The sequence below is a fragment of the Diadema setosum genome, chromosome 4 (assembly GCF_964275005.1).
Source record: "Diadema setosum chromosome 4, eeDiaSeto1, whole genome shotgun sequence".
Lineage (NCBI taxonomy): Eukaryota > Metazoa > Echinodermata > Echinoidea > Diadematoida > Diadematidae > Diadema > Diadema setosum.
Window position 1 is genome coordinate 24,298,672 of NC_092688.1, and position 17,385 is coordinate 24,316,056.

Genomic DNA, 17,385 nt, shown 5'->3' on the forward strand with positions numbered 1-17,385 from the left:
TTTAAGCTGTGACCTTGTTCGTTATATAAAAAGCAAATTTTGCATTGAAGACTTTATATAACAACTTTAGGACCTGAATATTTACTTCATGATAACGAAATTTTGATAAATATATTCATTCTCAAGGATGGACTACGTCACTGAGATTACACGTCCGTTTGTACGTTCATTTACGAGAGATCGAAAAATTGTTTTCTTTGATTCCCCAGTATGAGAAGATAAACAAGCTTATATAATTGAGAATTGGTAATATCTATTCAGGATTTTGCAGAGAAGTTTGTTCTCCACATGAAATTGCTGTTTGTTGTGAGTAGAATGGGTTCCCAACTCAAGAGAGCTGCATTGTTCAATATCTTGTTTGTTCCGAACGTACGTGAGCTACATGCGAACCTCCGTGATGAAAACTATGCTATGTTTGTTGGGTTATAGAGACTGCCCAGATGAGATACATCTTAAAAAGGTATATTATTATTTGGGAGTGAGGATTAAAGTATGGGATAGTGAAATTAGAGTTGAAAATATTGAGTTTCTGTAAAATGCGCGTAAAGTTAAGAAAGTGTTTAGCGGAAGAGCAATATTTCCACAGAAATGACGAATTTAGTTAAATCATCAGTTGTCTCTCATTACGTACAGGTTAAGAGTGCAAGCTTAATATTCTGCAATCACGTACACATGTCCCTTAAGATATTTCGTTAGGATTTTGAACTGAATGAGATCTTTGGAAACTATGTTAAATGGTATTCAAATGTATGTGCAGTACTATTCCTCACGGACGTTCGCTGCTCTGGACATGGTAAACTTCAGCGGTGAATAAAAACTTGTTCCTCTGGGAAAATCCTAGTATAATTGGGTTCATATTAAAGCTTGAGTTATACTCTTTCAGGTAAGATGAATGATTTGGAGAATTTCCTACTGTGATGCGCCTTGAACAAGGCTAATACCAATAAAGAGGTCCGCAGCAAGTTATCGCTCTCAGATCAAGACATGGCTTCCCAATCGTGGTCTTTTGCAACGTTGTTGTGATGGTTTGGGTGCGATCTGCCAGGAATGGAGCGGAACATTTGATTGTCATGATGTGGTGATTGGGTTGAGTCGTGACAAATTGGGGGCTTGTCCGGGAAAATGAACAGACAAGCCGTTTTCTTTCGCATGTTCCATGCGGATTGTGGTGAGGACTCTCACGTCTGGTTGTACACGTGTGCTGTAAGTACGTAGTGTATAGCGTCGATGGTGTATAGGCTCATGTCGTATCGGGCCTATGTACCTGCTTGCATGTAGGTTCTGTTAGGCCTCATGCGTTTTGGTGAGGACTCTCACGTTTGGCTGTACACGTTTGTTTTTAGTATGTAGACAAGTGTATAGCGTCGATGACAGGCTTATGTATTGGGCCTGCATTGTTTGCATGTTGGTTTTGACAGGCCACATGCGTTTTGGTGAAGATTTTCACGTTTGGTTGTGCACATTATTGTGTATAACATTTTTATGCTGCGTAGGCTTTGGCAGTCATTGACTGTGTTTGTAGTTTTTAGGCTACATTTTGTGTGAAGGCCTAGTGCAGATTTTGGTGAGGATTCTCAAGTTTGGTTGTGCACGTTGTGTATAACATTTATGTTGCGTAGGCTTTGGCGGTCATTGACTGTGTTTGTAGTTTTCAGACTACATTTTGTGTGAAGGCCTAGTGCAGATTTTGGTGAGGATTCTCACGTTTGGAACGTTTGTCGTTTTTGCATGAAGGTCTTGTGTAGACCGATTCAGTTGTGTGCGTATATAGTGCATAGCGTGGGTATTGCGCATTGGGCTCGCACGTGTTTTGTAGTCGCAGACGGTCGGTCTAGCGCGTCGTGTGTAGGGCTAGTGCAGTTTGTGAGTGTGCGTATGCTGGATGTGTATGTGTGGGGGCTTGCGTACACATTGGCTACGGGTCACGCCGAATTTTCTGGAAGATTAGCCTCGGTTAAAGGCTTTGATATATTTTCCTTAGTTTGCACAATCGTGCTATGTGGTCGTTTGTAGTGAGTGTGTATACTCATTCTATGTCCTTAGATCACATGCTAATGTGATGCCGTGGTGTTCTGATTGTATGCCTGATTCGAAGGCTTAGGGATTTTGATGTTTTCTGCTTATCGTAGAAAATTTTTGCCTGTTCTGCGCGTGTGACTGGGTTCATGCATACATGTGTACTCATATGCAGTGCATTTCTTTTGTTAAGGCTTTGTAGTTTTGTGAGGATTTGTGACTTCTTGCAAGTTTTGATTTTGATATTCCCACAATGGCTGATGTCGTGCAGAGCTTTGTTGATGAACCCACTCAGGAAGGTTTTAATAACCTGAGGAAGGCAGAACTGGTGGAAGTTGCTCGAATTTTAGAAATCCCGATCAAAACATCGGATCGAAAAGCAGAGATCAAGGACACAATTTCGGAGTTTTTTACCAATACTGGTATTTGGCCTGCCTCTTTGTCAGAGGATGAAGCAGGGACAGATGATGGTGAAATTATCACACCTTTGGTAACCCCTGCAGAAAGTGAATTGAAGAAAATTGAGATCCAGCTTCGGATGAAGCAGCTGGAAGTCGAGGCAAAGAAAATAGAACTCGAAATCAAGTCAATCGATGCAAAATCGAATGAACCTTCTTCCGGCAGTTCAGCAAAGTCATCAAAATTTGATGCATTAAGGCAATCTCAATTGGTGCCGAAATTTCGTGAAGACCGGGTAGAAGAGTTTTTCCAGCACTTTGAAAAAGTGGCTGTGAGTTTGGAATGGCCCAAGGAAGTGTGGCCGACATTGATACAGAGCTCGCTGGTAGGGAAGGCCCAAGAGGTCTATGCGTCTCTCACTATCCAAGAGTGTTCTGACTATGAGAATTTGAAGAGTTCCGTGTTAAGGGCGTACGAGTTGGTGCCGGAAGCCCACAGGCAACTGTTTCGGAATTATAGGAGAAGGGATGATCAGACATTCGTTGATTTTGTGCAACACAAGCAGACCCATTTTGAACACTGGTTAAGGTCGTCTGGTGTTGATGATTTCCACAAACTGAAAGAGTTGGTGTTGTTAGAGGAGGTGAAGAGGTGTGTTCAGCCAGATCAGCGGCAGTACCTGGAGGAAAGGGAAGTGAATGGTGCCAGGAGAGCTGCTGTCCTCCTTGATGAGTATGTGCTTACCCACAAGGGTACTTTCAAACTTTCTTCAAGCAAGAAAGGAGGCCAGGGTGTGCCAAGAAAAGGAGCTGTTGCTCCAAGCATTCCCAAGCCCGATCTTGATCAAAAGTCAAACAAGGCTTGCTTCTATTGCAAGAAGGATGGACATGTGATGTCAGCTTGCTGGAAGTTGAAGAAGAAGCGAGAAAAAGAGGGGATTAGCAACCCCAAAGCATTGCCAGATGCTTTTGCTATCACTCGCACAGAGCATCTGCCATCGTTTGAACGGGTGGCAGAGAATTACAGACCTTTCATATCTTCAGGGTATGTTAGTTTGACGCCTGATAGTGAGCAGGTTCAGGTTCACATTTTGAGGGATACAGGAGCATCACAGAGTCTCCTGTGTGCAAAGACATTGCCATTTTCGGTTGAATCTTCTGTGAATTCGGAAGTGTTTGTGAGGGGAGTTGAAGGTGGGAGTGTCCGAGTGCCTCTTCATAATATCGAATTGAAGAGCGATCTTGTCAGTGGCTCAGTTGTAGTAGGTATTTTGCCTACATTGCCAGTCGAAGGTGTCACCTTATTGCTCGGCAATGATATCGCTGGAGAGAAGGTTTTGCCTCACTTTCTCCCAAGTAAGACACCCGTGGTTGACGAAGCCACAGAGAAATTGGTTCAGGATATGCCTGATGTGTTTCCCTCATGTGCTGTTACCAGGTCAATGGCTCGTGAACTGGAGAAAGAGGAGCAAGAGGATATCTTGGCTGATACTTTCTTCTCTAGACTTGAAGAGTCTAACAGCAGTGATGATGCACATATGGACCATGGTCAAATGTCAGAGATTTCTCGTCAGAGTCTGGTTGAATTGCAGGGCAAAGACCCTGAAATAGTGCGTCTTGCACAGTCACTTGTACCTGAGGATGAGGAAGTGAATGAAACTGTGAAGTTTTACAAGAGGGATGGTATCTTGATGAGGAGGTGGCGCCCTCCTGATGCCACAAGTGATGAGGATTTTCGAGATATTCATCAAGTAGTGGTACCAAAGATGTACCGGAAGGAGATCATATCTCTTGCCCATGAAGCACCATTGGCAGGTCATTTGGGGATCAACAAAACCCAAGAGAAGGTGCTTCGATATTTCTTCTGGCCAGGTTTGCGACATGACGTCGCAGAGTTTTGTCGGTCTTGCCATGTGTGTCAGGTAGTTGGCAAGCCAAACCAGAAGATTCCCCCTGCCCCTTTAAGGCCAATTCCGGCCTTCGAAGAACCGTTTAGTCGGGTCATTGTGGATTGTGTCAGTCCTCTTCCAAGGACAAAGTCGGGTAATCAGTATTTGCTGACGATGATGTGTGCATCTACCCGCTTCCCCGAGGCAATTCCATTACGGACAATTACTGCCAAGAATGTCAGTAAAGCTCTTGTGAAGTTCTTCACAATGGTAGGACTTCCAAAGTGTGTTCAGTCAGACCAAGGGTCTAATTTCACATCCAAAATCTTCCAACAGGTGATGAGTGAGTTAGGTGTAGAATGTAGGAACTCAAGTGCTTACCATCCACAGAGCCAGGGAGCTCTTGAACGCTTTCACCAAACCTTGAAGAATATGATGCGTGTGTACTGCAGTGAGCATGAGAAAGAGTGGGATGAGGGTATTCCTCTCCTCTTGTTTGCAGTTCGAGAATCGGTCCAGGAATCTCTTGGATTCAGTCCTTTCGAGCTGGTCTTTGGGCACTCAGTTCGTGGTCCCTTGAAGATCTTGCAAGAAAAGATCTTGGTTGAGCCAGAGTCCAACCTATTGGACTATGTGTGTCAGTTCAAGGATAGACTTTCTTGTACTCGTGAATTAGCTGCAGGTCATCTGAAGGCAGCTCAGTCTAACATGAAGAGACTGTTTGATCGGAAGGTGAAAGAAAGGCATTTTGAGCCTGGTTCTAAGGTTCTTGTGTTGCTCCCTCTTCAAGGAGATGCCTTGAAGGCTAGATATGCAGGGCCGTATGTGGTTGAGAAAAGAGTGAGTGATGTCAATTACATCATCCTGACACCTGATAGGAGGAAGAGGAGAAGACTCTGTCATGTCAACATGCTAAAGGAGTATGTTGAAAATGTAGAAGAGGCTAATGAAAAGCCTGTTGCTACGGTTGGAATCGGTTATGAAGTGGATGGTGAAGACAGTGAGAGTGATGATGTGGAAATTCCGCAGTTGATGTTGAAGAATTCTGAGGTGTTAGCAAATCTATCTGACACATTATCTCATCTTCCAGGAGTAGAGAGAGCTCAGGTGATGGATGTAGTCCATGAGTATGAACACCTTTTCAGTGATGTACCAGGTCGTACTAGTGTGGTGGTGCATGATGTTGATGTGGGGGACTCCTCCCCTGTCAAGCAACACCCATATCGTGTGAATCCATTGAAAATGGATGTTCTGAGGAAGGAAGTTCAATACATGCTTGAACATGACCTTATTGAGCCCAGTAAGAGTGGATGGAGTTCTCCCTGTGTGTTGGTTCCAAAGCAGGATGGTTCTTTGCGTTTCTGTACGGATTACAGGTTGCTCAATTCGAAAACAAAGTCAGACTCGTACCCTTTGCCCCGCATCGATGATTGTATTGATCGCGTAGGGAATGCCAAATACGTCAGTAAGTTTGACCTGTTGAAGGGGTACTGGCAGGTTCCCCTCAGTGAAAGAGCGAAAGAACTGTCTGCATTCGTGACTCCTGACGGATTCTTCCAATACAAAGTGATGCCGTTCGGGATGAAGAACGCGCCCGCTACATTCCAGAGACTCATCAACACCGTCACGTCTGGCTTGGTGGGATGCGAGGCGTATCTCGACGACATCATAGTGTACAGCCATACATGGGAGGACCACCTTCTGAGAGTCAGAGCACTGTTTGACCGCTTGACCAGTGCCAACCTTACGGTGAACTTGAGGAAATGTGAGTTCGCCCGAGCAAAAGTCGTGTTCCTGGGTCACATTGTGGGACATGGTTCCGTCAAGCCTGTTGAAGCAAAGGTGGAGACGATCCTGAACTTTCCCCGCCCACAGAGTAAGCGAGAGCTGAGACGATTTCTGGGCATGACTGGCTATTATCGGAAGTTCTGCCATAATTTCGCTGATGCTGCAACACCGCTCACCAATATGTTGCGGAAAGATTCGCAGTTCGAGTGGTCAGATGACTGTCAAGTTGCTTTCAACCGGCTGAAGGCAATGCTAGCGAGTTCTCCGGTTCTTGCAGCGCCGAACTTCGACAAGCAGTTCATTCTTATGGTGGACGCGAGTGACACAGGAGGAGGAGGAGCCCTGATGCAGAAGGACGACAACGGAGTTGACCATCCCGTCGCGTACATGTCCAGAAAATTCAACAAACATCAGCGACGGTACTCCACTGTCGAGAAGGAGACGTTAGCGCTCGTCATGGCTCTTCGTCATTTTGACGTGTACCTGAACACTACAAAGTATCCAGTGCTGGTGTACACAGACCACAATCCGCTTGTGTTCCTGTCGCGAATGAGGAACAAAAATGGACGCCTAACCAGATGGGCGCTAGTGCTACAGGAGTACAACCTCGTGATACAGCACGTACGTGGAAAAGACAATGTCATTGCAGACGCTTTGTCCCGTGGATAAGATAGAAGTACGCGTATTTCCATGGATAGGACAAAAGGACACCAAATGTGCTTATTATCCACAGATAATAAGTCTGGTAATGACTTGGAAGCATGAACAATACGAGACAAAAGAAATGTGTTTCCATGCATTTGTAAGAAAATTATATTTCTCATGTTGAAAAAAAAGAGTGTTATTGATTGCTTTGAAATGATGACACAAACATTGTGTACACTACTTTAATTTATTCGTTTTGTTCTTGTCTGCAGGGAAAAAGACAGCATGTTTTCCAAATTGTCGTGATTTTTGCACCAAAACAGGGCAAAATCATTTCCAGTGATATAGCATGAGTTTTGCTATGTTTTATGCTTTATGTGCTGAAAAAAAGGGGTTTTCAGTTATATAGCATATTTTGATACAGTGTATAATGTAGACATTGTATTAATTGGAATTGCAAATTAAGTTGCATTGCTGTTTGTAGAAAGCACACACAAACACACAAAAGCTGTTGTTGCTTCTCTTTAAATGCTTAATTTGTAAGAGTTGAAATATTTGTGGCATCACAGAATTTACCAATTATACACATTTTCCATAGCATAGATATCGACTGAGTGAAATTATGACACTATGATATTCATAATGTTGTGAATGTGTAAGGTTCATGAGACCATACAGGTGTACAGACATAACCAGGTTATATTCATGTGATATCTTGTTTCAGAAACAGAGAGAGTATAACAGGTGTTCATAATTGCATTGTTTTGCTATACGCTAGTCACTGTACATGCATTTATTGTCTTGAGGAACAAAGCTTTACAGTATTTGAACAGAAGTGTCAAGAAATTAGAAATGTAGAGATGTTTGTCAGACCAAACAGTTGAGCTGAACGCGTTGTTATGTCAGTTTTCATCAAAGGTCAGATTGCTACAAGCTCACCATGTAAAAATGGTTACTAAGTATAGTGAATGGAAGATTACTTCTGTTATTGGTGACATAATACAACAACAAAACCGTATAAAGTTCAGTATTCAACCTGCATGATTGTCAGTGTATGCAGGTTAATCAGTGATATGTGTAGCGGTTTTTCTCAAGCATATGCACATCAAGCTAAGAGAGAAGTTTGATATGTCCATACTTATGGTATATTGTTTCATGATACAATTACAGTGTATTTTGTTCTGAACCAGCAGCATTTCTTAGATTTCGACTAGGTGTTGAAATGTTTGGCCATTTGATACTCATAAGCATTTCAGGAAAGCTAAAGAGAATACATGTTTCATGATTTATGACCAAGCAGAAAAAAAAAAAAAAGAAGAAAAGAAAACAAGGAATGTTGTGGTTGTAAAGTTTTGCGCGTATACGCACATGCTTGTTCCGAGCAGGTAGTGGATCTATATTTAGACTTAGCCTACGCTCAAGAAAGGTTTTGATAAGGCTCATTAAGTTTGAGCTTGTTTATGTGAAGAATCCACTTTAGTGTATGAACACACAACTGTGCATTTTTATGTATTGTGTTTCGGAACATGTTTGTAACGACTGTTTGCAGTTTGACTGGAAAGTTCTTCCATAACTTCCCGTCTTAAGGGGGGAGATGTGATGCGCCTTGAACAAGGCTAATACCAATAAAGAGGTCCGCAGCAAGTTATCGCTCTCAGATCAAGACATGGCTTCCCAATCGTGGTCTTTTGCAACGTTGTTGTGATGGTTTGGGTGCGATCTGCCAGGAATGGAGCGGAACATTTGATTGTCATGATGTGGTGATTGGGTTGAGTCGTGACACTACTTTTTAGATTTTGCCTTGTTTTGGCTCAATTGTACATCGTTCAAAATTCTGACCCACATATATATATATATATATATATATATATATATATATATATATATATATACATATATGGGTGAGAATTTAGAACGATGTACAATTGCCAATTTTCGCACCTTTTGACACGATTTCCCTTAGAACACACCAGGATGATCTAAGAAACCAGATTCTTGGAGTCATCTCAAAGCCTGGTAAATTTCCTTTCAGGAAATGTATGATTTGGTTGACTTTTGACTGATATTTTGCATTGACAAGGACTTAAAGCGTAAAAATACGGAAAAAACGTTATTTTCACAATAATTTTTTTTGTTTTTCAAACCAATGATGTGCCTTTTTTTATGGTACATTGCATCTAATATCTGACCGTATTCTGGATCTGACATATCATGGGTTTGTACCACAAAATTATTAGAACTTTATGAGCACGTATAAAATTACAGAGAACAATTGAAATATCAAAGTCCTAAACAGACGAACGTCCTTGATGCTTTTATTTCTATTGCTGCTGCAAATTCTACTTTGTTGTCCCAACTGTAATGTATACGAAAATTCGGTATTCCACCTAATGTACATATCCTGCATAAATTGTAAGTCTGCTGGCTGTACATGGGGCGTAACATTCTTTTATGCAAGATTATACTCAGTTTTCGTCACGGACGTGCGTCCACTATTTACTAATAAAGATTGAAGCCTATTAAACGTTATAGGCGATATTGTTCTGAGTCGTAATCAACTAAGATCCAGGCACACGATAGTATGTATGTTTAGAGTTTCTGTCCATCCCTTGTCAAATGAGAGCAGATATTACATTTTTAGACGAAACTTCATCGAGTGGGGCACCATCTTGCTTTGATGGGGAAGGTACATTTACCTTTGGCTCTTTAGCCGAGGAGCTGCATGTCATGTTAGAAGCGGACTAGGGCTTGTCTGCAGTTTTTAAAGCATACGATACACCGAAAACCAAGCAAATAATTAATATTTTCTCCGAAAATTCACCTCCTAATCCCTCTGTGAGCAATATGTATGTTGAAAGGGTGTCAACTTTCTCATAATTTGCATTGACAATACCTTTACAAATTTTTGAAAGAGTTAGAAGGGCTACGTATTCTCTGTCGATTAGTTACCCGTCCTGGAACATGACCCTAGTAGTAGAACGAACGTCCGTGACGATCTTAGCAAACGTCGTATGCAATCCAACCGATAGGGATAAATTGTCTCGAAAGTGTCCTTTTTTCTTTAAAACTTTTAGCTCCAATAGCGACAAATACAGTTTTACAAAGTAAACAATGAGCTTAGAGCAGTAGTTTCAGAATTTTTAGGCGGTATCTATGTGATCATGATGAACAAACAGCTCAAAATTTACTTGCAATTTTACGCTTGTTTTCTCTCTAAGTATATACAAACAGCTAAACACTGAAAACCACGTTTTAGGAAAATGGAATTTTGCGTAATCTGTAATTTCTCTGTATTTAAATTTCTTTCTGATGAGGTTTTGCAGACAATTTTCATCTTTATAGGTTCTGAAAGTTTTACTCCAACGTTCGGTCCGAGAAAGGAAATTTCTGATAATTACAAATATATCATTGTACATTACATTAATGTTACCTGAAAATATTACCAAATCACTCAGTCTCTCATACCCAAAAGAGAATAACGTTCAGCATTCAATTTACCTGTAATAACAAAGGAAAACGTTTTGCTCACGGATGTTCGTTGGTAGAATAAGTCCATGGATTACATAGTAGGAGATAGAGGAACAGTGCCAATTTTTAGTGATAGATGCTCTCCGTGTATATCTTTTGAGTAAGGTAGCTGCCATCTCAAACAGAACACATTTAGTTTTGGTCTCCATCACGGACGTTCGCTGTAATTGTCACAATATTGTATGCCTTAATACATTCTTATTTTTCTCTTCACAACGTTTTTTCTCTCATTCCCTAAGTAGCCTGTGCATGCTGCGACCAAACAAATAAAAAAAACAAAACAAAACAAATTCGAAAAGTCACATTCAGAATATACTGAAACAACAAGGATGAAAAGACGGAAGAAGTCTGTAATGGGCATGTGTCAAGAAGAAACGTAAAAATTTCAAAAGGACGTGGAAGCAGTTGAATGAAAAGGAGAAGAAACAGAGAAGGGATCGAGCTCCAACACACAGTGAAAGGAATTGCCAGTGCACTCCCGTTACACCGAATTCCTCTGGAGGAGCTTTTTTTTTTTTTTGTCTGTTTATTTTTTATTCATCAAAATGCCGTCATAAGCGAACAATAATAATGTAGTATTTATTATTGTCTGATGAAAGCACGCAAATCCTCCCTTTCTCATGACATGATTTTTTTAATACTCATCAATGAAAAGCAATGTTGATTTGCGCTGTTTCAGATGGTGTTTATTTATTTTACTTTTAAGAGACATAGAGATTGTCAAGTTGTTCGTGCTCTTGTGCTTACTTTGCGAACACATGTTAAAAAAGTGATGATTAATTTAGTAATAGGTTTAAGGTCGCACTTTGATACGTTCGCTCTTCCAAAGATTCGTTACTCCGAATGTCCAAAGGATTGTTATTTCGAAAATGAATAAAAAAGGTTCACACGTAATTCAGGAGGTTTCTTATTAAAAATGTTCTTATTCCGAAGGTTTGTTAATCCGATAATTAAATATCAAGGTTCACTATTTATTAGGTCCGTTGTTGCGACACGGATTGTCGCCCCCGTCACGGATTGTCGTCTGGCGACAATCCGTGACGCTTGTGCAGTTCCCAGTTTTTGACCTCGAAGGCGACAATCCATGATGGCAAAAAATGTGTTGCGACACGGACTGTCGCCCCGTCAAGGATTGTCGCCCCGGGCTCGGGGTGGTTCCTCCGGTGTTAAGCTTGGTGGGATGGGTATGACTGGTAAGTTATGCGTATGTAGGTGTGTGTGTGTGTGTGTGTGTGTGTGTGTGTGTGTGTGTGTATTTGTTGTGAGCTGCATGATATGTGATGTGTATGATTTGTAGGTGCGTACAATAAGTGACTTGTGTATGGGTTTCCGTATTGTTGTGTGTGTGTGTGTGTGTGTGTGTGTTTGGAGTATAATAATACAATATGTAGAAATTGTGCATGTACGGTGGTTGTATAGTGGTAGTGGTTTGTTTGTCTGTGTGTATTCGTGTGCCTGTATGCCTACGTGTGTATTAGATAGTGGCGTATGTGTATATCAAAGGGTATGTGATGGTGCGTGTTTGTGGGCGCAGTTTTGTGCCTGCATGAGTATCTGAGGGGTTTGGTGTTCGTGGGCTACGTAGGCCCTACGTATGTGTGTTGTGTGTGAGCGTTCGTGTGTCTACGTAATGCCCCAGTCACACAGTGCTTTGCGATGGGTTACGTCCGCCGCGGATAGATGCGGATGAGTGAACGCAGGGGGACGCAGCGTGGACGCAGGCATCCGCAGGGACGTATGTAGACGAAACTGTCCGTAACTCATCCGTAAAGAAACGCAAAATGACGGCGCCAAGCCTGCGAAATTTTGAAATGTTCAAAATTTCGCAGAGCGATTCTACGGATGTAGACTTACGCAAGTAACCGTAACCAAACGTAATTATCCGTATCTGAACGTAACTATCCGTAGCCTGGACGCAGACCATCCGCAAGAAATTTTACATCCCGTCCGTTTGCGTTCGTTTACGTCCACCGTAAGTATCCGAAAGTAACCGCAAGTTAACGTATCTCAACACTTGGTCTGCTGACGGATATTTGCGGACAGTTACGGATGCTGCTGACGATTACGTCCTTCGACGTTTTCCGTTTTCCACTCGCATGGGAACACAGAGACTCGTGGGAAGCCACACAACTCGTGTTGCGAAGCTGCAGCGCATTTACCTGAAGGAATGCTACAACACAGTCGGAGAAGTGGAGAGGCAGAACCGCATGGTCAAATTATGACATATTTCCCACAAAATGGTCATTTTAGGTGGCACCGATATACTCATGACATCAGTTGACCCTTGGTGCTGAACTTTTTTTCTTGCACTCTTTGAATGTATATTCTTTTTCGAAAAGGCAATATTTTGGGTAGGGGATGGGGTGACAGCATTTCATTCACTTTCTGGCCGGGAAAGGTGTGTGACAGCAATAACTATATACAATTCTCTATGTCAATGATATGTCAAATTTCTCTATGTCAATGATATGTCAAAATTCTCTACGTCAATAATATTGCAAATTCTTTAAACATCCTCTCTTTCTTATTACTTGCGGATGATAATGTGTTTTATCTGATTCTGATTCTGATCGATTATTGATACTTTAAACGGTGAATTAACGAAGTTACTTCATTGGATAAGAGCGAACAAACTGTCAATAAATTTGCAAAAAAAAATGCAAAAAAAAATGCATGCTGTTCAGTAATTCCCTGGAAAATTTACCGAGAAATGTATTCCTGGAAGACACGGTCGTAGAAGAAGTCTCTTCTATCAAATTTCTAGGTTTATTCTGGATAATAATGAACTTACCTGAGGTTTGCATATTGATTCTGTATGTCGTGTTATTTCAAGGAATGTAGGTATTCTAAACGAAGTTAAATCTTGACAATGATATAAAAGAAGTTTTAAGTTTTAATACATTTTCTTTAAAGTTAAAGAATTATTTAAAAACTTCGTATGCAGCAAAGTTATTCTTTTTTTCAACTTTTGATTTCCAAAATCGTTGTTGCGTCGGTAACCTCACTACTCTTTGTTTATCAGCTAGCCCGTGATTCTGTGCCTCCAGTGCCCTGGTTATGACCCACCGTTTCCCTCTCCTCTCCCCCCCCCCCTTTCCACCTCGGACTTCCTACCTTCCTTACTATCTTTCTATCCTCTCATCAATCTTTCCTCATGAGAGAGCCGCTTTGTGTTTGTTAATGTGCGTTGGTATGTGTGCATATATGTGTGTATTACTCTGGCTGTCTTTTTTTTTTTACTACCGTTTAGGGAAATTGTTGTTGTTGTATTTTGCAATTATATATATATTTTTTTTTTTCTGTATGAGGGGACTGCATTCTACAAGCCCTGCTTTTTAGCAGTCCCATCCATTTCCAGCAATATTGTTTATGTATTCACCACAGTGACGTAACAGTAGATATTTGTATCTCTGCTGATAATTTACCTGTATCTTTTTTTACAATGTTATTCTGTTCATCGCATTGTGGTACAGATTTCTTAACATCTGTGTAGCAAGTGTTTCATTGTATTTCTAATTATTTTGTTTGTTTGAAGTAAAATAAATCAACTTGAAAACTGAGAACGAATTTAGTATTTCTCTATAGTCTTACCCACTTTACGCTCCATGGAATGTGTATTACATTTTTTTTTTTTTGGGTATATGTATTGTACTTGGGTGTGGGAGGGGTGTTTGAAAGTTTTTATGTCTATTTTTCTCTGGAAATTTAATAATCATTGTTTTGTTATAAAAATTTCCTTAACATAACCCAATAGGTCATGAATATCGCTGCACAACGACAACGTAACCACAGTTTGTCTATTCCATGACTGTGAGTAATAATTTTCTTATTCTAATGTTTAACTTATCGATCTATATTGTATTATATTTGTGGTATAATTATGTTATGCTTTCTTTACATTTATGAAGTTTATTCATATTTGAGTTGCACAAATAAAATTTAAACCAAGTTCAAAATTTAATATATCTTTTATCCCTGTAAAGCACATATTAAGAATTTTTTTTTCACAACTTGTACGTAATTCACTTTCAGTTTTCCCCAGTCATGCCAGTGTACAATGTAAGACAGTCTAATATGTGATAACCTTGCTGTCATAATACAATCATTTAGCAGGGATCGTCACAGAAAACAATACTGTCCATAATTATTTATAGCAATCTGTAACTATCCGTAACCATCCGAAAATATCCGCAACTCTCCGCAAGTGTGCAGAACTATTATGTGCCAATTCGTAAGAATATCCGCAAGTGGACGCAAGTATTCGCATCTGGTCGTATTTGTCCGTATCGCCCGCATTTTTTCCGGTATATGTTTTGAATAAATTTTCTAGTGACGGCAAAGGATCCGCGGGAGTCCGCAGAAAAAATGACTTTTCTGGACGTAACGCCGGACGCAGAGCATTATGTGACTGGGGCTTCGGACGCAGAGCATTATGTGACTGGGGCTTAAGGCCCCAGTCACATAATGCTCTGCGTCCGGCGTTACGTCCAAATAAGTCTTTTTTTTTTTTCTGCGGACACCCGGGGATCTCTTGCTGTCACCAGAGCATTTTTACAAAACACACGGGAAAAAATATGCGGGCGATACGGAGAGATACGACCAAATGCGGATACTTGCGTCCACTTGCGGATATTCTTACGAATTGGCACATAATAGTTCTGAACACTTGCGGAGAGTTGCGGATATTTTCGGATGGTTACGGATAGTTACAGATTGCTATAAATGATTATGGACAGTATTGTTTTCTGTGACGATCCCTGCTAAGTCATTGTATTATGACAGCAAGGTTATCACATATTAGACTGTCTTACATTGTACACTGGCATGACTGGGGAAAACTGAAAGTGATTTACGTACAAGTTGTGAAAAAAATTCGTAATATGTGCTTTACAGGGATAAAAGATATATTAAATTTTGAACTTGGTTTAAATTCTATTTGTGCAACTCAAATATGAATAAACTTCATAAATGTAAAGAATGCATAACATAATATAACATAATATAACATAAACTTCGTATTTCGAAAACGTAGCACATTTCTTTTGTTTTTTTATGTCCATTCTTTGTCATATTTAGCTGCCATAATGTTCGTTATAAGTAAATCTTGCACTGTAGACTTTAGATAACAAATTTAGGACCTGAATCTTTACATCGTGTTTACGAAATTTTGATAAGCTATATTGTTCGTTCTCAAGGATGGACTACGTCACTGAGATTACACGTACGTTTGCACATTCATTTACGAGACATGGAAAAGGTATTTTCTTTGATTCCTCAGAATGGAAAGATAAACAAGCTTTTATAACTATTAATTGGTAATATTCATTAAGGATTTTGCAGAGGAGTTTGTTCTGGACATGAAATCGCTGTTTGTTGTGAATAGAATGTGTTTCCAACTCTAGAGAGCTGCATTGTTCAATATCTTGTTTGTCCCGAACGTCCGTGAGCTATAATTATGCGAACCTCCGTGATGAAAACTTTGCTATATTTGTTGGGTTATAGAGACTGCCTAGATCAGATAAATCTTTAAAAAGTATCTTATTATTCGGGAGTAAGGATTAAAGTATGGGATACTTAAATAAGGGGTCGAATATTGAGTTTCTGTAAAATGCGCGTAAATTGGAGAAAGTGTTTTAGCGGAAGAGTAATATTTCAACAGAAATGACACATTTGGTTAAATCATCAGATGTCTACCATCACGTACAGGCAAAGAGTACAAGCTTGATACTCTGCTAACACATACACATGTCCCTTTAGATATTTCGTTGCGATTTTGAATTGAATCAGATCGTGGCAAGCTATGTTAAATGGTATTCAAATGTATGTGCAGTACTATTCCTCACAGACGTTCGCTGCTCTGGACATGGTAAACTTCCGCGGTGAATAAAAACTTCTTCCTCTGAGAAAATCCTAGTATAATTGGGTTCATATTAAAGCTTGAATTATACTCTTTAAGGTAAGATAAATGATTTGGAGAACTTCCTATTTTTTAAATTTTGCATTGTTTTGGCTCAATTGTACATCGTTCACAATTCTGACCCATATATATATATAAATATATATATATATATATATATATATATATATATATATATATATATACACGCAGATGATGTAAACAGCTAGAGTACGTACTTTTTCTTCTCTCCGATCATTTATCTACTCCTGTGTTTACCAGCTTTGCCATTGTCAAGAAGCTTGCCGTACAGAAACAAAATGGCGAACATTGAAATCTCCCTTTTTAATAACTACGTGTAAAGTATTTGGTGCATATTGATAAATTGACACAACAAAACTGCAATTTATCATGTCATTTATCATGTCATGATGAATACACAAAATGTGTGGCCCATCAGTGAGCTTGATAGAGTCCCCCCAACGAGGGGTTAAATACCAGGCTCGAAAGCCCCCCCCCCCTCCCCACCTTGCTTTACTTTAATCATATGCCCAGTTGTTTTTGTGGATGTTGGACAATGATCCAAGATTGGCATGAAAATTGAAACTTAATGTAGCTTTATTGCACATACCAGTCTTCCGCCGTTAAAATCGTGTATAAAACTCAAAGGCGGTGGTTTTTTAGTTTTTGTTGTTGTTGTTGTTGTTGTTGTATTTTACTCGGATGTTTGTTACATGTCAACTCAAAATGTGTTGATCACGATTAAATTTGTTGCAGTATAGTTCACCGCAGAGGGCTTAAGCCCATGGGTAGAAGGCCCCTTTTTGTACTCCTGCTTCACCATTCCCACCTGCTTGGCCATTAGTTCCACAAGTATTATAATGTGACCGTGCATCTCAAAACGAACAAAAAGTCGCACACACTGATTTTGTGTGAGGGCTGAAAACAGTTGAGATGGGTCAACCGAGCCAATCTGGACTTTTTCATATTTTCTATAAGAGCATGACTTAGTCTTCTCCATTATGCTTAAATTTGGGATCATAAAACGGGCAGGAAAGTGTATTTTCTAGCAGTTTATCTCAAACATTTTTTGGCAGAATGTTGTGATTAAGTGTGTCTTTAAAGTCCTTTTTTCATTTCTTAAAAACCTTGTACACACTCTCCATTTTCAACTCCTATAATTTTGAAAGGATTATGCTAATGCAATGGCAGTTGGCATTAATTG

General features: G+C 40.1%; 1 protein-coding gene across 1 annotated transcript in view; it reads left to right on the top strand.

Annotated features, from left to right (window-relative positions):
• The first annotated feature begins 4,180 nt into the window (after positions 1-4,180).
• The window catches only part of LOC140227738 (uncharacterized), a 37,910-nt gene continuing 24,705 nt past the window's right edge, over positions 4,181-17,385 (top strand). The window contains exons 1-2 of the mRNA XM_072308140.1: positions 4,181-5,124; positions 5,680-6,410. Coding sequence (XP_072164241.1) covers positions 4,181-5,124; positions 5,680-6,410 — 1,675 coding nt within the window. The remainder of the gene's footprint in view (positions 5,125-5,679; positions 6,411-17,385) is intronic.